The 22,681-nt window shown below is 42.6% G+C and overlaps 1 protein-coding gene across 4 annotated transcripts in view; it reads right to left on the bottom strand.

Annotated features, from left to right (window-relative positions):
* Positions 1 to 1,666: 1,666 nt before the first annotated feature.
* The window catches only part of LOC125447660 (metastasis-associated protein MTA1-like), a 111,546-nt gene continuing 90,531 nt past the window's right edge, over positions 1,667 to 22,681 (bottom strand). For 2 of the 4 annotated variants that reach the window (XM_048522276.2, XM_048522279.2), the window contains 6 exons: positions 21,952 to 22,041; positions 16,514 to 16,657; positions 15,875 to 15,952; positions 11,033 to 11,058; positions 8,433 to 8,587; positions 1,667 to 5,522 (listed from right to left, as the gene is read on the bottom strand). In XM_048522276.2, coding sequence (XP_048378233.1) covers positions 5,372 to 5,522; positions 8,433 to 8,587; positions 11,033 to 11,058; positions 15,875 to 15,952; positions 16,514 to 16,657; positions 21,952 to 22,041 — 644 coding nt within the window. In that variant the 3' untranslated portion in view covers positions 1,667 to 5,371. The remainder of the gene's footprint in view (positions 5,523 to 8,432; positions 8,588 to 11,032; positions 11,059 to 15,874; positions 15,953 to 16,513; positions 16,658 to 21,951; positions 22,042 to 22,681) is intronic. The other 2 variants (XM_048522277.2, XM_048522280.2) reach the window with 2 other exon arrangements.

Genomic DNA, 22,681 nt, shown 5'->3' with positions numbered 1-22,681 from the left:
CATTCTTGCAGTTATATCCAGATGAGTGCAACATGAAAAGCTTCAGTAGCAAATTTCTTCTTTTTAAGCTATGCTCATGTTCTGTACCATCAAGTGACTAGTCAAATGAGGATTCTCATTACATGGAAACAGAAACTTGCCTAGGTTTAAAGAAGACAGGTCATCACTGCAACACTGACAAGATGGTCTTTGTGGTCCATTAAGTCAAAGCTTTTAATAAATCAAGAGGCATAGTCTATCATTATCAATCACAATATAAACCTCAGCACAAGTAATAGATTTTATTACACAGTGGAACATTTATATCTATGATTAAGAATATCTGCATATTTTATCCTCATAAACCTCACTGTGCTTTGAACTCAGTCAAATTATATGATCATTCCCTGAATAAGGGAGATTGGATTGCAACAAGGAAGACAATGGTGCAGGGGCCAAGGTTAATGCTCTGGGAACATGGAATCAAATCCCAACATATTGCAGCTGGTACAATTTAAATTAATACGACAGTCTCAATAATGGTGACCATGATTGTTGCAAATATCTGGTTGTAATGTCCTTTAGGGGATGAAATCTGCCAACCATACCTGAACTGACCTTCATGTGTCTCCAGACCCACAGCAATGACTCTAAACTGCTGTCTGAAATGGCTCAGTGATAGGGAGAAAGTCAATTCAGGGACATTTATAGATGGACAATACATGCTGGCCTCATCAGCAAGGCCCATATCTAATGAAAAAAACTGGCACTGAATCCATCCCTCATAACAGGGGACTCAATAATGTATCAGAATTTATTACACTCAACATTCACTTTTTAAAGGTGATTATGCATTGGTTAAATATCAGAAAATGTGAATGTGGTCTATATCTAGTTAAACACAAGGTGATTATGAAGTTCCATTTAATACTGTGTACCAAATTGTGAACGAGGTTTTAAGTCTTGCTACATGACAGTTTTTGATCCATTTTTAAAGGTTCTTGTAAAGTGTTAGGTTTGTCAGAAAACAGCACCTTTTCAGCTTGAGGCTGAGTGTGGTTCGAATGGATGGGAAACCAGTGACCAAAAGGTCTGCTGTCATCACCATGACAACTGGAGACATCCTATTCTTGGAAATTAGAGCGTAAAGCTATTTTGAGTTATTCTAAAAATTGCACAGTGAGCAGTCTTGACCAATTCCAAAACATCAATAGAAGATTTAACTGAAATTATGGTGATTCTGAACTTTGTAGGTATATCCTTATATGTGCCTGGTCTCAGGCATGTCTTAAACAAACAAGTAAAAAAACCAGAGATAACAGGAACTGCAGATGCTGGAGAATCTGAGATAAGGTGTAGAATTGGATGAACACAGCAGACCAAGCAGCATCTTAGGAGCAGGAAGGCTGATGTTTCGGGCCTAAATCCTTCATCAGAAAGTTAAAAAACCAGTTCCTTCTCCCAACATTATCCACAGCTTAGCAGAAATGTGATAACCAATGAATGGTTTTTGTATAGGTTTACAGAATTTTAACAAAATGTCATTTCCTAGCCTTGAGAGTTGTTCACCACTGGACCCTTAGTTACTGCTCCTGCAGTTCCATCTCTCAAACCATCGATGTTGAAGATAGAAAATATGTCTTTCATACTATTTTTAAAATGTTGGCCTTACATTAAAAGTCAAAGATGAGTTACACCCTTTTAGGCTTATATTTATTGACACTTGACTGAGAAATCATATTTATGACTAGAAATCTAATCAAAGACATTTGTGCATTTAATTTTCTTACATTCAGTTGATTAGTCCACAGAACGCAATACATCACATTTAAGTGTATATTTCTATAAAAGTGATTTAAAAGAATAAAGGGAATGGGAGTATACCTTTGATTTTTTTATTCACTCATAGCATGTGGGCATCACTGGCTGGCCGGCCAGCATTTTTTGCCTGTTCCTAATTGCCCTTGACATTTATCTATTGACTCATTGAAACTGTTCTGCCATTTAATCAGATCAAAGTTGATTTTCCACATCAGCCATTTTCCCCAGCCATCACCATACACCTTGAAATAGTCAGTATCCAGATTTCCAGATTCAAATTGACCCTCTACAGCCCTCTAGTGTACAACATTCCAAAGATTCACTATCGTCACAGAGAAATTCCTCTTCACCTCAGTCTGAAGTGACCTAGACCACATTTTAAGACTGCCACTACCCCATAGCCCAGGTGGAGAAGGAGGGACATCCTAACCGCATCTACCCTGTCAAACCCTGAGGGAATTTTTGCAAGTTCCAAGGAGATCATCAATCATTCTTTGATTCTCTAGAACATAGGCCCAGTTCACTCACTCAGTCTGTTCTCTCAAGACAATCCCATTATCCCTAGGATCAGTCTGGTAAATCAGGAAAAGAAATTAATTTCAACTGAGATTAGTGCAAGGATGCATTTGCTGTAAAAGGTAAAGAGGTCATTCACACCTTGTAAAAGAATTGCCTAAGTTTGTATAGAGCAGCAAGGGATCTAGGAACTCAGTTTCATAAAAAGTATCAAGGTCAGTTAAAATCAGTTAGACATCTGCTAAACGGTAACCACAGCAAGAGAGTTCATTTCAAAAGGGAGCAAAATTGAATATTAGGGAAGTTATGTTCAACTAAATGTACATTCTTCTGTCCATATTTAGGAAAACTGTGCCCAGTTCTGGATTCTACATTACTAATATAACAGAGGGACTGGAGATATTGCAAAGAAGATTGACAAAGATAACCTCAGATTGAGGTTATAACCATCAGGACAGACTGAACAAACTGGGCCTTTCTTACTTTAAGGAGATGACTCATGGAAGTCTACACACTATGAAGGAGTTCAACAGGGTAGATTTAAAGATGATATTTTCCGTGGTGTGTGTGTGTGTCGGGGGAGGGGGGGATGTGTGGTGGGAAACAAGAGTGAAAGTACTGTAAGAACATGGAAATATGGGTAGGCCAAGTGGGATTTCAAACCTGCTTTAACCCTACATTCACTGCATTATCTCAGCAGCCCTCAATTCTATAGTAAAAGAAATCTGTTAAGCTTGCTTTTTTTTAAACAGTATGTTCAACGACATCATCTACAGCTCTCGGAATAGAATTGAGGATGTGCAATCCTTTGAGTGGGGGAAAAAAAATCTTGTTCCTAAATAGCAGAAGCTTTAACTTTACACTGGGGCCTTGTGTTCTAAATATTCACAAGCAGAAGCCTTCCCAACATCTAATCCATGAAGCCCTCGCAGGAGAGCCAATTACAAATCATTTTCAGTCCTCTAAATTCTACAGTATATAGGTTTATTGTATTCAATCTCTCCTCAGTGGACAATCACGTCATCCCAGGAATCAATCCACTGAATCTTTATTGCACCTCCTCCAAATTCATCCTTCCAGAGGGTGAGATCAAAACTGCATACAGTATTCCTGGTATGCTTTCACAAACCTCTAACTGCAGTTAAGATTTCTTTACTTAGAGTCCAGTAATTTTTGTAATGGAAGTTAGTTAACATATCACGTGCTGCAAACAGTTGCTGTGACTAGTGTACAAGGTCACTTGACTCTCAAGGAATCTCGACACCTCCCAATCTCTCACCTTTTAAAAACATTCTTCTTTGTTCTTGCTCCTGTAGTGGATAATATCACGTTCCCATGTTATTGTTCATCTGCCAAACTCTCTTCCACTAATCTAACCTATATCATGAAGTCCTGAAGGGTCTAGGCATGAAACATTAACTTTTCTGCTCCTCTGATGCTGCCTGACCTGCTGTGTTCCTCCAGCTCCACACTGTATTGACTCTGATTCCAGCATTTGCAGTTCTTACTATCTCCTATATCTCTTTGTAGCCTTCATGCTTTCTTATCATAGCTAACTTTGCCACCTTTATCAAATGCTTTTTGAAATCCAAATATTGTAAATGTTGGTTTCCCTTTATCTACCCTCTTGGTTACACACATTTAAAATAAATAGCAGTTTTCATACCTCTTTCTGTAATCATGTTGACTCTGTTCAGTGTCATCTCTTATCATGCCACTAAAAACAGACTCCAAACTGACTGTTATGCTAACTGCCCTATGGCTCTGTTTTCACAGTCCCATTTCTTTAACTGTGGGGCATATATTTGTTACGTTTCAAGCTGTGGGACTGGTTCTGAAAAGGTGTGGAAGACTGCACAGGAACAGGGTTCAAAGGCTCCTCGCAGATGCTGAAAAGAAAACATGCCACACGTGTCACAAAGAGCACTTGACAAAATAAAATGCTAAAGTAGAAGAAAGTAACTTGGAGAGATTTCAGTTGATGCTTTATTGTTTTCATATGGCTAAGAATGAGCTTCATTTGACTATTCCAAGAGGGACACCAAGTCCAGGTTGCCCCAGTGGGGACACTGCATGTCCTTAAGCTGTTACAAAGTGAATCAGTAAAACTTTACATCCACTGCCCCTCCCTGAATCCTATGGAATGACTGAATAACACTAACTTACCAACTACATTAGCAGTGTATGTACATATCAGCACACTAAACTATAGAACCTTGTAGTAGGAATATATCTCACTGTGAAAATCAGGGTGCTTCAAACACAACCCAAGTCAGAAACATGGAAAAATATTTTGTACATAATTATTCACTGTGAAACTTGCAATAACGAATCTCAAGTGATGAAAAGATTCAAGGTCATACATGAAAAAAAGTCTTTTAAGAAAGTTTTTTTTTCCCTCTTCGGTTCCACTGGAAAACTGCACCATTTTAAATGGGTTCAAGGATACAATATACAGTGTAACATGCAAAAACAATGCACTGCATTAACTGCACGCCAACCAGTTCATAAAAACAAAACTTGCTTCTTAAACCGAGGAGAAACGGCACCTCCTTAAACTATTACAGACAATTCTCAAAATAAAAGGAATTCTTAAAATCTTTTTCTTTACTTTTCTTTTTTAAAAAAAACCTTTTACCAAGCCATAGACAACCACATTGTTCTGGGAGTGCCAGCAGCACACACTGGAGCAGGAGGAGAGTTCGAAGAACAAAGAGAACCACAGGCCATTCAGGTTCGCAAATAACATCACGAGGCAGCTCCGCTTCCTGTAGGAACAAAAAAAGGTGGGAGCCACCGAGAAGGGGTGGAAGAGGCTGTCGGAGCTGCCTTTAACTGTAGCCATCGGCCACTGTCTGTCTGTTCACTGCCACTGTCCACTCTGGAAGGACACTGGAAATTTAACTCAAATAATAATCCTTCAAATTGATCTTAAACGTGAGGCTGACAAGCACTTGATTTGGAGTCTAGTTCAGGAGCTCTACTTCATGCTTACTGAAGGTTCAAGTATAACAGGGACTACAAGTCTCTTGCTTTATTAAAACTCCACTTTGCATTAATCCTCGATGACTATTGGTTCTTCATTCATGGGCTGCCTGGCTTGTTGTGATGCAGAAGACGTACGTCCTTGTCGAATGAGAATCTGTCTGTAGGGCTGACGTGCTGCCCGCTTCATATCAACCGGGCCCAGCATCTTACGCACTTTCCTGGTTTCAAAGGGAAAAAGACAACACTAAATAAAACTGCAAATCATACAACAGACAAACATTTGAATTGAAAGAGCTGTTTCAGTTGGCATTTGAACAGGAAACTAGTCTCTGGATCAAGCACGCTGACCCCGGTGGATCCCTCCCCACCCCATAGATCTCAGAGTAAAAGATCTCCTCGGAAGTAGTGATCATAACACAACAGAATTTGATATTGATTTTTCCAAAAGAAATGAGTGATCAAAGTGAACATAGGCCCCCTTAAAAAAATGAATCTTGGGAGATGACCATGGAGAACAAGGACATAGCAGAGGAATTAGACAGTTATTGTGCATTTGTCTTTATGGTGGAAGATACTTCAAAAATCCCATTAATGCTAGAGAACACAGGGAGGAATTAAGTACCATCCCCTCCATGAGAGAACAATTATGTGACGAACTAATGTGACGAACTAATGGGGCTCAAGGCAGACAAGTACTCTTGAGATAACAAGGCGTAGAGCTGGATGAACACAGCAGGCCAAGCAGCATCAGAGGAGCAGGAAGGTGATAGGGTTACCTCGAGCTGGGATTGCAACTGTTTACAATATATATTAATGACTCGGAGGAATGAAGAAAATGCATTGTGACCAAACTTGCAGACAACAAAAGCAGGTGGAAAGGCAGGTTGCGAAAGCGATACAAAGAGACGATGATAGGTTAAGTAAATGGGCTAGAAGTTGGCAAGTGGAGTATAATGTGAGAAAATGTGAAGTTGTTCATTTTCAAAGAGAGAATATAACAGTACATTTTAAATGTCAAAAAGCTGCAGCAAGGAAGGGACTTGGGGGGTACTTATACACGAAACACAGAAAGCAAGCAAACAAAGTGTGGGATAATAAAACGTGAGGCTGGATGAACACAGCAGGCCCAGCAGCATCTCAGGAGCACTAAAGCTGACGTTTCAGACCTAGGCCCTTCATCAGAGAGGGGGATGGGGTGAGGGTTCTGGAATAAATAGGGAGAGAGGGAAGGCGGACCGAAGATGGAGAGAAAAGAAGATAGGTGGAGAGGAGAGTATAGGTGGGGAGGTAGGGAGGGGATAGGTCAGTCCAGGGAAGACGGACAGGTCAAGGAGGTGGGATGAGGTTAGTAGGTAGGAAATGGAGGTGCAGCTTGGGGTGGGAGGAAGGGATAGGTGAGAGGAAGAACAGGTTAGGGAGGCAGAGACAGGCTGGGCTGGCTGTATGATGCAGTGGGGGGCGGGGACGAACTGGGCTGGCCTTCCCCCACTGCATCACACAACCAGCCCAGCTCATCCCCTCCCCCCACTGCATCCCAAAACCAGCCCAGCCTGTCTCTGCTTCCCTAACCTGTTCTTCCTCTCACCCATCCCTTCCTCCCACCCCAAGTTGCACCTCCATTTCCTACTTACTAACCTCATCCCACCTCCTTGACCTGTCCGTCTTCCCCGGACTGATCTATCCCCTCCCTACCTTCCCACTTATACTCTCCTCTCCACCTATCTTCTTTTCTCTCCATCTTCGGTCCGCCTCTCCCTCTCTCCCTATTTATTTCAGAACCCTCACCCCATCCCCCTCTCTGATGAAGGGTCTAGGCCCGAAACGTCAGCTTTTGTGCTCCTGAGATGCTGCTTGGCCTGCTGTGTTCATCCAGCTTCACACTTTATTATCTTGGATTCTCCAGCATCTGCAGTTCCCATTACCACTGATCACGGAAAGCAAGCAAACATGCGCAGCAGAAAATGAGGAAGGCTAAGAGAGTGTTGGCCATTATTTCAAGGGGATTGGAGTAAGGAAGTCTTACTGCAACTGTATAAGGTGCTGGTGAGACAACATCTACAGTACTGAAAGCAATTTTCATTCCCTTATTAAAGTAAATATATTATTTCATTGGAGGCGGTTCAGAGCATGTTCACCTAGAATGACCCCTCGTACAGAGGGATCGTTTATGAGCAAAGGCTACACAGTTTGGGACTCTAGTCATTGGATTTTGGTAGAATGACAGGTGATCTCATTAAACATATATGGTTCTTAAGGAGCTTAACAGGATAAATGGTGAGGGGGATGTTTCTCCTCATGGGAGAATCTAGGACCAAAGAGCATAGCATTAATGAGGATGAATTTTTGACTGAGATGAGGAGGAATTTCTCTTCTCAGAGGGTCAAGTGTTTTTGGAATTCCTCAACTCAGAACTGTGGGTGCAGAGCCCTTGCATATGTTTAAGGCTGTGATAGAAAGATACATGATCAATAGAGGAAGCGAGGGTTACAGGAAAGGACAGGAAAGTGAACGTGTGGAATGTTAGATCAACCAGGATTCTATTGACTGGTGGGGTAGGCTTGAGGGGCTGAATGGCTTACTCCCATTTGTCACAACGTAACCTGCAGACCTGACACATTTTTATATTTCTCATTCTTGTTGCACAACCCTTCCTCAAAACTTTCCCTTTTGCTAGCCCATTTCTTGTCAAGGTCTCCAACCGTCCCACTCATGTTGTCATCAGCTGGTTTCGGGATTATACACGGAAGCCGAGAGCAAATCTGCAATGGTGCATCTCGACAATGAACATACAATACAATCAATAGCAGTACATTTTCAGTTCAGTTGAATTTGATTTTCACATGTTCACTTCACAGGAGCATAACATGTTGAATCACATCAAATTGTTTGTGATACACGAGCAGCAGAGTTAAAGACTGATGATTCAGGGAGCAGCTCACCACCATCTTCTCCAGGGCAATTAGGGAGCTGGCCTAATGAGCGATACCCACTTCCCTCAAAATGAGATACAGGTTGCTCATACTTCAAACTCCAATGTAAATAGGGAGACCAGATCATTGCCAAGCTCAGCAGGCCACTGAAACACAGGATGCTGCCAGCCAGCATCTTAGGGCAAATTCAGTCATTACCGAGTTTCATCTGTTGCTATGAAAAGAACATCATCTGGTGCATCGATCCAGTTCATCCTCCTGCCCTTCATTGGTGGAAGGGACCCCGGTTTCAGCACTTTGGAGTTCCTTGAATACGGTTTCCCATTAATCATGTAACCCCGATTGATAGCAGTCTGTCACAGGACACAAACAATTAACAATTAATGTTCAGGAACACAAGAAATGGACCAGCAAGGTGAGAAGCAGGAAGGGAAAGAGAAAGTGCAAGAACAGAACCAGAGACCAATGATTTCCACCATGGTGTGTACAATTAGGGATTCGATAAAAGACGTCTGCACGCAAACAGACTGCTTTGCAATTTGTGGTGCGAGCAGCTGATAATGCCCCACAGCATTGGGAAGGACAGCAGCTTCTGATGGGTTCCAGGGGTATTGCACTGCAGCATTAGCCTCTAATCTGTGCTTGTGTCCATGGTGTGGCAATAATCCCACTCATTCTCACTTCGAATCAAACTCATATCCCCATGTGGAACTGTCAAAACGGCAGAGGCTGGACACTTAGAACGAGTGTGAACGTCTGAAGAACCTGGTCTATACTTGGTGAGGAAGAACAGAACAGAAAGGAGATAATTCAACCCATTTAGCCTGCTCCACCATTCAACATATGCGTGACTTATCCTAAGACTTCAGATTCACTCCCTCTATCCTTCAATTCCCACAGACACCAAAAATCTATTTCAATTTTAACCATATTGATTGAAGGAACACCCAGAAACTTCCGGTGTAGAAAATCCCAAAGATTCACAACTCTTTAATAAGGTCAAGAATTTTCTCATCTCAGTCTGAAATAATGGTCCCCCTATTCTGAGATAGTGTTGTGTTCTAGAATCCATAGTCAATGTGAGTAGCTCTCTCACTGTTGACGCTATGAAACTCATCTTACTTTTCTAAATGCCAGAGAATATAGACCTAACTATCTCAGGTCTCATTACAGGGTGACACGCTCATCCTAGGGTCAATCCAGCGAACCTTCACTGCAAAATCCTCAGCAGGATATCCTTCCTGAAATGGGAATGAAAAATCAAGCACAGCATTCCAAGTATGGTCTGAATTATGCCCCGAAGAACTGCAACAGCACGTCTTCATTCCTTTTCTCCAAGGCCCTTGCTATAAAAGGCCAATGTGGCATTTGATTTGCTACTTGCTTGATTACATCCGCATTTTTTTTGAGTTCATTGTCCGTGTACATCCACATCACTATAATCACAGACGGTTACAAATTTTACACCATTTTTTTACTCTCATAAAGAAAGTGAATAGAAACATCAAAAATAGGAGGTGGCCATTCGGCCCTTTGAGCCTGCTGTGACTTTCAACATGACCATGGCTGATTATCCAACTCCACCCATTGTTCCTGCTTTCTCCCACATCCTAAGAACTAAATCCAACTCCTCAAAAACATTCAATGTTTTGGCATCAATCACTCAGTGGCAGAGAATTCCACAGGCTCACCACTTGATGTAGAAATTTTTCATCTCAGTCCTAACTGATTGACACTGTTCTCTTGACAGTGATTCCCTGGTCATTGAGAATATTCGTACTGCATTTACCCTCTCTAGTCCAGTTAGACTTTTATAGGTTTCTATGAGAACCCTCTCATTCTTCAAAACTGTAGTGAATATAGTCCTAACCAATCCGGTCTCTCTTCATATATCACTAACAGCTGAAGGAAGTGAAAGACGCCAAAAGCCCATGCTTTCAAATTAACCTGTTGGACTATAACTTGGTGTCATGTGATTTCTGACCTTGTCCACTCCAGTCCAACACTGTACCTGCACATCATGGTTTCCCTGTTACATCTTCAAAAACTCAGATTAGTTACATCTTCAAAAACTCAGATTTGCCAAACAACTATCCTTGTCAGAAAAAAAGATTAACTCTAATCATAGTTTGGCACTGTAAATGCATTATTAAGACATGCTTAATAATAGATTCCAGTTCTTTCGTTTTGACGGATGTCAGGTTAACTACAGGCCAGTTTGCAGTTTTCTCTCTTCCTCTGTTCTCAAAGTGTTGTTACATTTGCTAAATGCTGCTGGGACTATTCCAGAAATGACAGAATTATAGAAAATCATTGGCAGTGTATTAACTATCTCTGTTGCCAGTTAAAGAACTCTAATAGGCAGGCTATCAGGTCTTGGGGATTTGCTGGTTTTAGTCCCTCATGTTACTCCTGTACTTTTCCTTCCCCCATATTCATTACCTTCATTTCCTCACAACATTGGGAATTTTCCAGATGAGCAGTTAACTGGCTGCACCATCCTCATTATTTGAAATCAGGTTGCGATTACTGGAATTATTCTAATTCCATACTTCACTGGATACAATACGAATGATCACGGCAAGACTGCACTAGTTGAGGCACTTGTATTTGTCAGTACTCATCATGTACCAGAGTTCCAAAGTTCACTCGACTCTATCTCATCATTTGATATACCGAGACTGGGAGTCTTCTATGGTGACACTGGGTGCCTGAAATGGGATCCCTCTCATTACCACAACAAATGAAAACACTGCATAAAATAAAAGAAATGCATCATTTGTAAAAATAAAACTTACCATTTGTCTAACTTGTCCATGATTTGCTAAACATAAAAGAAGAACAACAGAATCAGTAGAGTGTTTGATGATTACACAAGGATGCACAATTCCCCACCCTGCAGCAGGGGAAAGCAGTTTGCAGACTCACACGCACAGTGCCATGGGAAAACAGTCATACAGGCACTGGGAAAACCAGTCTGACCTGTGTGAATGAACCATCCTCACCTCAAAAGATCCTGCACCCAGGAAGTGTGTTTGAATACCCAGGCCTCAGCGCTAATGATCAAGTTCATATTAAACAATTTGGCAATGTTGACAGATTGCCTACTTGGACCGGTCTTCCTCATTTAACTGAGTTTAACATCCAGAGATCACACAGCAGTTTTCATTGCCCCTGGAGCTCACCAAAGACGCTTGCATGAAAACAATGTACTTGAGTTCAGGCATAGACATTTTCTCAGGTAGGTCACAGGCTTGCTCCCTGGCAGAGGCAGGAAGCAACAGCACTAGGACATCTCCCTCAAACTTTGTCACTGGGTCTGACCAAGATTGATACTCAGGGGTGTACAGGAGGGGATATCAGTGGGATTTTTGCTCGATTGCCTGGCTTTCAAGAGCTGTTACACTGACCACTGACGAAAACCATCAGTCTTAATGCACCTCTCTGTTCTTGGTGAGGCAACCAAGGGTCAATGGGGCTTATGGAATTAAATGCAGGAGAAGGGAATAGGCAAAAGCATCCTCAGAGCTTCAGATTACATCCAACAGTGAACTCTGTACGTGAAGACTCAATTTCAGAATACAGAGATATTTGATCTCCAAACACACAGACAGGAAACAGAGCAGCACCAAGGTTGGGGCAGGTGTGTCAACAGGTCATTGCTGGAATTGGACAGTTAGAAAATCCAAAACTGGCAAGCAATTCACTGTATTGAGGGGCAATAATAAAACTGATGCAAGGTTCACACGTCACTGATGTGGAGTGTGACAGGAAACAAACAACTCCCCCAGCTGCCTAAAAGAATGGGAAGCTCGAGGTCAATATCTCCGGATACAAGGCACAGTCACTGCAGCAGTCATAGGGAGAGGATGCAGGGAAAAGATCCTTCTCCTCCAGGATGGATTGTAATTAGGCACTACAAGAATGAAAACTGATTGTGTCACCCTTTAACTAAGGTGCAGTCCCCACCATCTGTGGTTTGTTGTGCTCACCAGGTTAAGTCCTCAGCTTGGCCTTGTCCACAAGCTCACCAGCATTGCACAGCAAGTTTCATTTTCACGGAGTGCTGGCTGGGTTCTCAGCTCAACCTAACCACACAGTGCATTTCTCACTCCACTTCCCCTCACATCTGCCATTTTTTACATTTTCAATTATTTCAACACAAGTCCCGAACTGAAATTCAAGAAACTAAGTCTAGTACAGAAATCCTGAAGCAAATGCTCACTGTCAGGCACAATGACTCATTTATTCATTTCTCATTATTTCCCTGAAGAAAATGTGCACCAGGAGTTTTAAAAGTTTATTAGACTGTGGAGCTTGATCTGGAAAGGCTAATACTTTTCCACGATTACTTAATAAACCCCAGTTTGGGAATTTACATCAAGGATGAATGAGAAGGCACCATTTGTGCCCAAACTAATGAATTGCCACCAATATTCTCAATCACCCCAATGAGGGTTGGCAGCACAGTGGCTCAGCAATTAGCACTGCTGCCTCACAGCGCCAGGGGCCAGGGTTTGATTCCAGTCTCGGGCGACCATGTGGAGTTTGCACATTCTCCCCATGTCTGTGTAGGTTGCCTCCGGGTGCTCCAATTTCCTCCCACCAGTCCAAAGATGTGCAGGATAGGTGGATTGGCCATACTAAATTGCCCATAGTGTGCAGGGATGTGTAGATTAGGTGGGTCAGATCTGGGGAAATCAGGGGTAGGAGAATGGATCTGGATGGGATGCTCTTCGGAGATCTGGTATGGATTTGTTGGGCCAAATGAACTGTTCCTACACTGTAGGGATTCTATGATTGAATGAAGTCTTCCAATTAAGTAGTACATCTGCCAGCTATAGCAGCAGTCCCAAAAACAATTATCCACATTTCCACCAAGATTACCATTCTAGCTTTGAACTAGGAAATTCCTTTTTCTTAAATACACATCAAACTTGAAGCAAATGGCTGATTCCAGTCTCAAAGGCAGGCTGTGAAACATTGCACAGTTTTGAAAGACATCACCCTCGGGACTGCTGAACAAGTGGCCGACAACAGCCACTGAAAACGACAGGCAGTGGTGACATACAAACCAGGTCTTGCTCACTTATCCACTCCATTCATTCACTGACTACCTCTACCTTTTGAGTCAGATCTCAATCTGTGCAGATTAATTTCAAAAACGTTCCAGCTCCCCTGGGGCAAGATCAGGGGTGACTGTTGGACCGTTCCATTGTGCTGACTCTGTTAAGTGGGCCACATAAAAACTACACAGTGTGCTGTCTATTACACACCATTACATTATAGTGGGCACAAATGCCACAGTTATAAAGGGAGCTGGAAAGTTCACTGTTGTCTCACCAAATAATTCAATTATGCAAATATCTAGGGTGCAAAGCATAATCGTCTCATACAATCTTCAACTACCTAACTTTTCAACAAACTTCATGTTGGCCAGGAAATTGCTGAGCATTTCAGTAGCATTTCAGGAGATTGGTGCTAATGGCCAATTCTGAGAAATGGGTCAAGTTCAGCCTTGACAAGTAGAATGAAAGCTCCTTGGCTGGAAGGACTCCATGCGAGATGAACTCAAGGCCCAAAAACACAAATCGCTAATTGGCAATTCTGCCCAAACTGACAGGGCATGCCTGAAATGTCACTGGTACAGCTAAGGACTATGTTTTGAGGTTGGAGCAGAGTAGAGGGAGATTTACTCAAACTAGGACATATGATCTGGGCTGACTGCTGCTGACCTCAGCCCTTGCACTAAGGATCTGTGATGAAAATGGCATAATTATGGAAAAAGCAGTTAGACGCTGAACAGAGAGGAGTTGCTGGATTGATGGACAATGGGTTTAATGGTCCGCCTCATCCTTACCTTGTGCAACAATGGACTGTTCAAACTGAATTAAATTATTAAATCAAAATACATTTCTTTCAGACTCAGGATAACAACCAGCTAACAGTCACAAGATGGCACCAAGCAGGAATAGGCACTAACACATACAATACAGTGACCAACATATACTTCTTTGATTTATCAGGCAACCGTCCTTTACATAACCACTGCCCAGATCAGTGTGTGGTTTGCAAAAATTGGGGAAACTAGTGCCCACTTCCTTAAAAACGATTTGAAGAGCAAAGTCACTGCATGGTATACATTACAGACACAATAACAAACGGCAAGGGAGTTAAAAGCAGTTGCATAAATCATGAAGACTGGGTACCACTGAACCAAAAACTGCCTTGCAGCTTCTATTGTTGTACAGGTAATGGGACACAGATCTGAGAAAACAAGGCATGAGCCAAGAGTATGACAAACTGATAACACTCCAAAACATCCACAAACCACCTCAAACAACCAGGCAAAGATTAATTTAAAAAAAAGTCACAATTTTCTCAACCCTCACCACCACCTCCACAATCTGAAATAGCTACAGGTCTTAAAGTCCAACCCCAGCCACCCCAGAACTTATTCCAAGACACAGAATTCATGTTCGAAGTTTGAGTCTGATGTTTCTAGCCTCTTCCTATTCTGTGGCGAAGACAATGGTTGACTATGTAATTAGTCCTACAGGCATCAGGAAGCTGACAATGGCTTATCCTCACTGAGCCTGTTCACCCAAGGAGCCAATTCCACCTTGTGAACGGACATTGGGTGTGGATGGCTTAGCTGGTCCACCCTTTGTTTCAGGTACTCATAGGCAGAGTCCCGACTGAGGACTGGACTGAGGCCACGAGCAAAATCCTTGGTCAATCCCAATCCCAGTTTACCCAGACCAATTGCAGAGCCTCACTTGGCTCTTCTAACAAGCTACTGTAGCACAGAGTAGGTCAGAACCAGAATCTTTGTGCCTTATGGTGCTCAGTATTGCATTTGCCTAGACCCAGTCAGGAGAGAGAGGAAATTCTACACATTGGCCTGATAATTACCAGCAACGTTCCTGTTACTGTGCTGGGCAAGGGTCAACTGCCCTGTGTAACTGGCCCACTCCATTACAAGCTATTCTGCCTAACAGTGCGTGAGAAAGTTAAATACACACTATGCTGGAACAATTCTCCACATGTATCAGACCAACATTTCCAGGCTGTACAAAAACCTCCTGACTGCAGTTTTATTGCAGGAACTCTGGCTACAACCCGGCAAAAGGTCAGGCAAAGCCAGAAATGTGCCGATCTCAGGCCCTCCACTTCCACTCTACACCTTCTCAACTCTTGAGCAGTGAGTGTTTATTCTAGAGAATGAACACTGTAAAATTGACCAGGAAAAGGTGTTAGTCAGGTATGATGTCTATTGTTCAAAGCACAGTACAGAGACATTACACCTCAAAGAAACAACTCTCCCTATTAAGGCAGCTTGGACCTATTTGAATTGGGGAGCAACACACATTACTCATGACTAAAACTACATACTCTAACCATGTGCTGCTGAATGCAGGAGGAATTTGTTCCCAGGCACTTCACGGAGTTCCCTCTCATTGCATAAAATCAGGTGTAAAAGCCCTTCACCAGATCCAAAAGAAGCCTCAATGGTGATTTGGTAGTTCTCAAGCTGATTGGTGAATAAGTGCCACGAGCAGGAGGCTGTTTTGGAGGTTATCAAAGCAGGAAGGGGGTAGGGGTGGTTTGCAAGGGGAGCAACAACACAAAGCACTCACGATGAGCGTGTAGCCGTGAGCACGACTGCGCGATTGTCTTACCCCTAAACGGCATCAACAGACGTTTCTTCATAGTGCCTGGTAAACAAGGACCAACAGACAGTGATGAAGAACATTATAGAATACCACATACAGTTAAGCTGACACATGACCAAACCAAAAACAGCAAGGGCAAACCAACTGGTAAACCAGTCCATACAAACTGGAGTTCCTCAGTCTCACACAAGCACTCCATGCAGTTTGAGCTGCAACAGGAGTTACCAACAAACTGAGAAGTCTGAATGGGAGAACTATTAGGATATCGACATCAGGTCAACGCAGGTGACGGTGTGCATTCTGATTCAAGAAATGGGAATCATTTCAGCTCAATAGTTTATAGAGCCTCAAGCTTGGGACAGCTATCTGTAAACACAACCTGGACACCCAAGTCACAATCTTTGGTCTGGAGTCAGCATGAGCAGGTTACTGCTAAGCAAGTCTCACGTCCCATATCACCTTCACTACAACTCTGATAATCACTGTCTTCGTGTTTACAGCACAAAAGGATGTTGTCAGGAACCATATCTGAACTACAGCTAAGGACTGCCACGGTGAGTAATCGAGCAGCCCATGAACCCTTGTTCTGTACGATATACTGACCATCAATGCCATTGTGCTGCTCGTATCCTCGTTTGCCCAGAATAGTTGGAGAGCCATGGTTTAGGACAGGGGGCATCTTGGCGGGTGTCATACTGCCTGAATGTACAGCCAGACTGGGAACAGTCTTAACAGGTGGATGGAGTTCTGCAGGGTAAAAGGAACATGTTTCTTAATGCATTCAGTAACAGCCACAGCAGTCCTGTAGATTACTAGAAGTACAGGTTCTCGCCTGGAGTATAATTTCTACATCACACCCGAGCACTACCCTCTTCATGAGTAAGGCAACCATTCAAAATCCAACACAGAATGTTTGGCTATTTTCTTCCCTAATTAGAAGGGAAACACTTCTGTAGATGTTGGAAAACTGAAATAGGAAATGATGGAAGCACTCAACAATCTTAGCTGAACAAAGGCTTTGTTTTTGTTTTGTTGTGGGTAATTGCCAGAGGACACTTCTGCCAAGAGGGAGAATAGAGTCATCCTGTCATTTTCCAGTGGTCAAAGTCAGAAATCACTCAACACCAAGTTGTAGTCCAACAGATTTATTTGAAATCACAAACTTTCAGAGTACTACTCTTTCATCAGGTGAAGCCACTTCACTACCTGGCAAAGGAGCAGCACTCTGAAAGCCTGCAATTTCAAATAAACTTGTTGGACTGTAACTTAGATGTCATGTGATTTCTGACTTTTGTCCACTCCAGTCCAACACTGGCACCTCCACATCATTTTCCAGTGGAGAGAGACATGGTTCTTGTATGCGAACCACCATTTGCTTCAGATCCCGTTACTAATCTGCTTTTGACAAATTACACACTGCAACGTAATCAATGCAACTATTTACTAAAGGGGTGAGGACACGGTGTCAATCTCAACAGGTGTTCTGCATCCACATTTTCCCTTTGAATAAATGGCTTGCAAAGTCATTTCAGAGGACATGTAAGAGTCAACTACTTTACTGTGGGTCTGCAGTCACATGTAGGATTCCTAAAAGGACATTAGTGAACAAGATGGGTTTACTGAGAGGAGTTTTCAATTCCAGATTTTATTGGAGCAAATCTTATTTTAACCTGCACTTTCAATAAGCCAACAAAAATTATATACCAAAAGTTTACTGTGTTATCACAATCTCCACGATGTCCAAGTAGCCAGTTCAGAGTGCGTGAAAATGCTTTCTGCCGATAAGTTTTATTTCAGGCATTATTTGTAACATAAATCACTTAAATAATAAAGTATAACAGTGATGTGTATACCTCATGCATTACATTTCTACTATTTGGTGTGTTGATTGCTTGGACCTCTTGATCAACCACAATATTTGATCAATTGTCATATTCTAGATCCCATAGATGCTGGTTAATAAAAAAAGGATTGCTGCAATTGAATTTAAATTTCACCAGTGCAAGATGTGAACTTGTGCCCCAAAGGTATTTACTTAGGCTTCAGAATTACAATACCAGTAACATTAGATAGAGTCATAGAGTCAGAGTAATACAGCATGGAAATAGGCCCTTCAGCTCAAACTGGTCCCTACTGACCATGGTGCTCACGCAGCTAGTTCCAATTCCCCACATTTGGTCCGTATCTCTCTAAACCTTTCTCATTCATGCAACTATCCAAGTTTAAAAAAAAATGTTCTGTATCTGCATCAACCACTTTCTCTGGCAGCCCATTCCACATACATACCACTCTCTGTATGAAGAGGTTGCCCCTCGGGTCCTTTTTAAATATATCCTCTCTCACCTTAAACCTATGGCCTCTAGTTTTTGATTCCCTATCCCTGGGAAAAAGACTATATGTAATCATTCTATCAATGTCCCTCATGTTTTTATACACCTCAATAAGGTCACCCCTCATTCTCCTATGTTTCACGGAATAAAGTCCTATCATGGCCAATCTCTCCCTGTAACTCAGGCCTGCTAGTCCTAGCAACATCCTCATAAATCTTCTTTGCACACTTTCCAGTTTAACTGTGTTTCCTACACCAGGGTAACTAAAACTGTACACAATACTCCAAATGTGGCCTCACCAATGGCTTCTACAATTGTAATATAAACTTCCCTACTCCTATACTCAATGTTTTGACTGAGGAAGGCCAGCATATGAAATGCCTTCTTCACCACCCTGTGACACTGGATTTCACGAACTATGTACCTGTACTCTGGGTCTCTCTGTTCTACAACACTCCTCAGGACCTTACCATTTACTGTGCAAGTCCTACCTTGGTTTGACTTTGCGATAGGGTTAGGATTAGGGTTAGGGTGCAACTCCTCACACTTATCTGTATTAAATAAAAACAGAAAGAACTGTGGATGCCATAGATCAGGAACAAAAACAAAGTTGCTGGAAAAGCTCAGCAGATCTGGCAGCGTCTGTGAAGGAAAAACACAGAGTTAACGTTTCAGATCTGGTGACCCTTCCTCAGTTGAGGACCCAAAACGTAAACGCTGGTTTTTTCCTTCATAGATGCTACCAGATCTGCTGAGCTTTTCCAGCAACTTGGTTTTTGTTATTAAATGTACTGAATTGCATTTGCCAATCTTCAGCCCACTTCCCCATCTGATCAAGATCCCTCTAATGTTTGATAACCTACCTTGGTATCAATGACACCTCTTAATTTTGTATCCACAAATTTACCAATCATGCCTTGTACATTCACATCCAGATAATTTATGTAAATAACAAACAATAAAAGGTCCCAGAACCAACCTGTGGCACACCACTAGTCACAGGGATCCAGTCTGAGAAACAACCTTCAACCATCACTCTCTGCTTCCTACCATCGAGCCAATTTTGAATCCATTCAGCTATCTCTCCCTGGACCCCAAGCGACCCGACCTTCGTGACCAGCCTGCCATGCGGAACCATGTCAAAGGCTTTAGTAAAGTCCATATAGACAACATCCACTACCATACCCTCATCTATCCTCTTGGTTATCTTTTTGAAAAATTCTAAAAGATTTGTCAGATACGATTTCTTGCGCACAAATCCATGCTGATTGTCCCTAATCAGACTTTGATCCTGTCACTCAGTATCCTCTCCAGCAACGTGCCTACCACTGATGTCAGGCTCAGGGCCTGTAGTTCCCTGGCTTGTCTTTGCTACCTTTCTCAAACAATGGAGCAAGATTAGCCACTTTCCAGCCTTCTGGAACTTCACCAGTGGCTAAAGGTAAGCAAAAATCTCTGCAAGGGCCTCCCCAATTTCTTTCCTCATCACCCACAGCATCTGAGGATAGACTTGATCAGACCCAGGTGATTTATCCACGATAATGTGTTTAAGGCTGCAAACACCACCTCTCTGGTAATTTGTATGTGGTCCAAAACATCGCCACTTGTTTCCCTTATTTCCTTAGCATCCATGATTCTCTCCTCAGTAAACACAGAGGAGAAATATTCATTTAAAATCTCCCCCATCTCCTGCAGCGCCACAGATGGCCATGCTGATAGTCAAGGGGGCCTATTCTCCCTCTAGCCACCCTTTTAGACTTCATATAGTTATCTTTGACCTTATCTGCCAGATACCCTCTTTTTGCTCTTCTGATTTCCCTCCAGTGTGCTACTACACTTTTTATAGTCAGAGGGATTCATTTGAGCCCAACAGTTTAAATCCAATGTATGCTTTCCTCTTTTTCCTGATCAGAGCCTCAATATGCCTTTTCAGCCGGGGATGCCAAACCTGCCTGCTTTTCACGCTAATAAGGACAAACTGTCCCTGAACTCTTGATATCACATTTTTAAAAGCCTCCCATTTGCCAGTCATTCTTTTTCCTTCAAACAGATTCAACCAATCGACCACTGCTAAATCCTGTCTAATGGCCCCAAAATTGGCCTGCTCCAGTTTAGCAGCTTAACCTGTTTACCTGTCCAATGTTTTTCTACAATTATGTTAAACTAAGAGTTAGTCAATGGACCCAAGGTGCTCTCTGACTGACACTTCAGTCACTTGCCCAACCTCATTTCCTCAGAAGAGATCCAGTGTTGCACCCTCCAACGTAGGGCCTTCTACATATTGATTTAGGAAACTTTCACGGACACACAAATTCCACCTGGCTCAGGCTTTTTACACCCTGGGCAGCCAAGTCAAATCAGGGGAAATTAAAACCTCCAACCAATATTACTCTTATTATTCCTACAGGTATTTGCAATCTCTCTACACATCTGCTCCCCTAGAACCTGCTGGCTATTTAGGGGTCTATAATACTGTCCCAATAGAGTCATCATCCCCTTCTTGTTTCTAAATTTAACCATGTGGCCTCATTTGATGACCCCTTCAGAATATCCTCTCTCAGCACTGTTATGTCCTCCCTTTTCAAAAGGGAAACTCGCCCCATCTCGCTTACTTGTACTTCTGATACATCTGTAACTTCAGTATCCTGTAACACTGAGCTGCCAGTCCTGCACTTCACTTAGCTATGTTTCTGTTATTGCCATAATATCCCAGACCCCAGAGCCAATCCATGCTCTAAGCTCATCTGCCTGATTAATCAGGCCTCATGCATTGAAATAGATGCACTTTAAACCAGAAACCTTTTCCCTCCCTTTACTGTGGCCCAGCTACCCTTAATAGTACACTTGCTCTCGATGGCTAATGTATTTTTTTCCCGACTTCTCGGTGGCCCCTTTCTTATTCAGAGTCCTACCCCCTGCCAAACTAAACACTCCCGAGTACCAATAGCAAACCTCCCCACCAGGATACAGGACTCACTCCAGTTCAAGTGCAACCTGTCCCTCTTGTACAAATCACCTCTACCCCAGGAGAGATCTCAATGATCCAAGAACTGAAAACACTGTCCCCTACACCAACTCTTCAGCCATGCATTTATCTGGCCTATCTTTCTATTTCTACCCTCACTGGCACATGGAACTGGGAGTTACCTGGAGGTTACTACCCAGAAGGTCCTGTTTTTTCAGCTTCTTATGTAACTCCCTATACTCATTTTCCAGGACCCCATCCCTTTGTCTACCTATGTCATTTGTACCAATGTGCCCAATGGCCTCTGGCTGTTCACCCTCACCCTTGAGAATGTTCTGTAACTGTTCAGAGACATCCTTGGCCCTGGCACCAGGGAAGTAACACACCATCCTGGTGTCTCTTCGGTGGCCACAGACTCCCCTGTCTGTCCCCCTCACAACTGGGTCTCCTATCAGTATCGCTCTGTCTGACTGCGTCTCCTCCCTCTAACCCTCAGAGCCAGTCACAATGCAACTGACCCAACTGCTGCTGCTAGCCCCTGAAAGGTCACCCCCCCTCTCTTCCCAACAGTATCCAAAGTGGTACACCTGTTATGAGGGGGAATGGCCACAGGGGAACCCTGCACCACCAGCCCTTCATCACCAAACACCCCTCCCCCTGCTCCCTGCATCCTGGATGATTTTGAGCGCATCTATCTCCAGCTAAGATGAGACTTAGTAAACTACTTAGTATATGAGGTCACTTACCCAGATACTTTACTATGGATTCCAATGACTTCCTGATGAAAGGTTTGAGCTTAATTGCCTTCTCCCCGATTTCTGGAAGTCGAGCAGTGCCTATGAGGATTAGGATGCAATATTAGCAGAAGCCAAGGATAGCAACACGAATGTACTTCATTTCTGTCAAACTGTGAAACAGGAACCATCAAGACACTTTCAACATAACACATCAGTAGCATTGTAATTTATAAACAAAAACGGTAGCCTTACATTCATTTGACATGAATTCAAATTGCTCCACGGTAGCTGGTGGAATTCACATTTAAGTAATAAATCAATATTTAAACTTTGTAAATTCATTCACAAGGTGTGGGTGTTATTGGCTAAACCACCATCTGTTGGCCATCCCTAACTGCAGTTATGAGTCAACTACATTGTTGTGGGTCAGACCAGGTAAAGGATGGCAGTTTCCTTCCCTAAAGGACATTAGTGAACCATATGGGTTTTTCCTGACAATTGGCAATGAATCAATACACTCTTAACTTTTATCAAATTCAAATTCTCTTTGGCAGGATTTGAAACCGGATCACTGAATTATTAGTGCAGTGAAAACTGCAGTAGGCCATTGTCTCTCAAGTAATGATAACCATGAAACTCTGATTTAGAAACCATGTGGTTCACTGACATCCTTTACGGTGGGAAATTTGCCATTCTTACCCAATCTGGCCCTCATGTGACTTCCAATCTGCATTAATAC

Source organism: Stegostoma tigrinum, chromosome 39, assembly GCF_030684315.1.
Source record: "Stegostoma tigrinum isolate sSteTig4 chromosome 39, sSteTig4.hap1, whole genome shotgun sequence".
In the NCBI taxonomy this organism is placed as follows: Eukaryota; Metazoa; Chordata; class Chondrichthyes; order Orectolobiformes; family Stegostomatidae; genus Stegostoma; species Stegostoma tigrinum.
The sequence above is the reverse complement of the archived record's forward strand: the minus strand, read 5'-3'. Positions and strand labels throughout refer to the sequence as shown.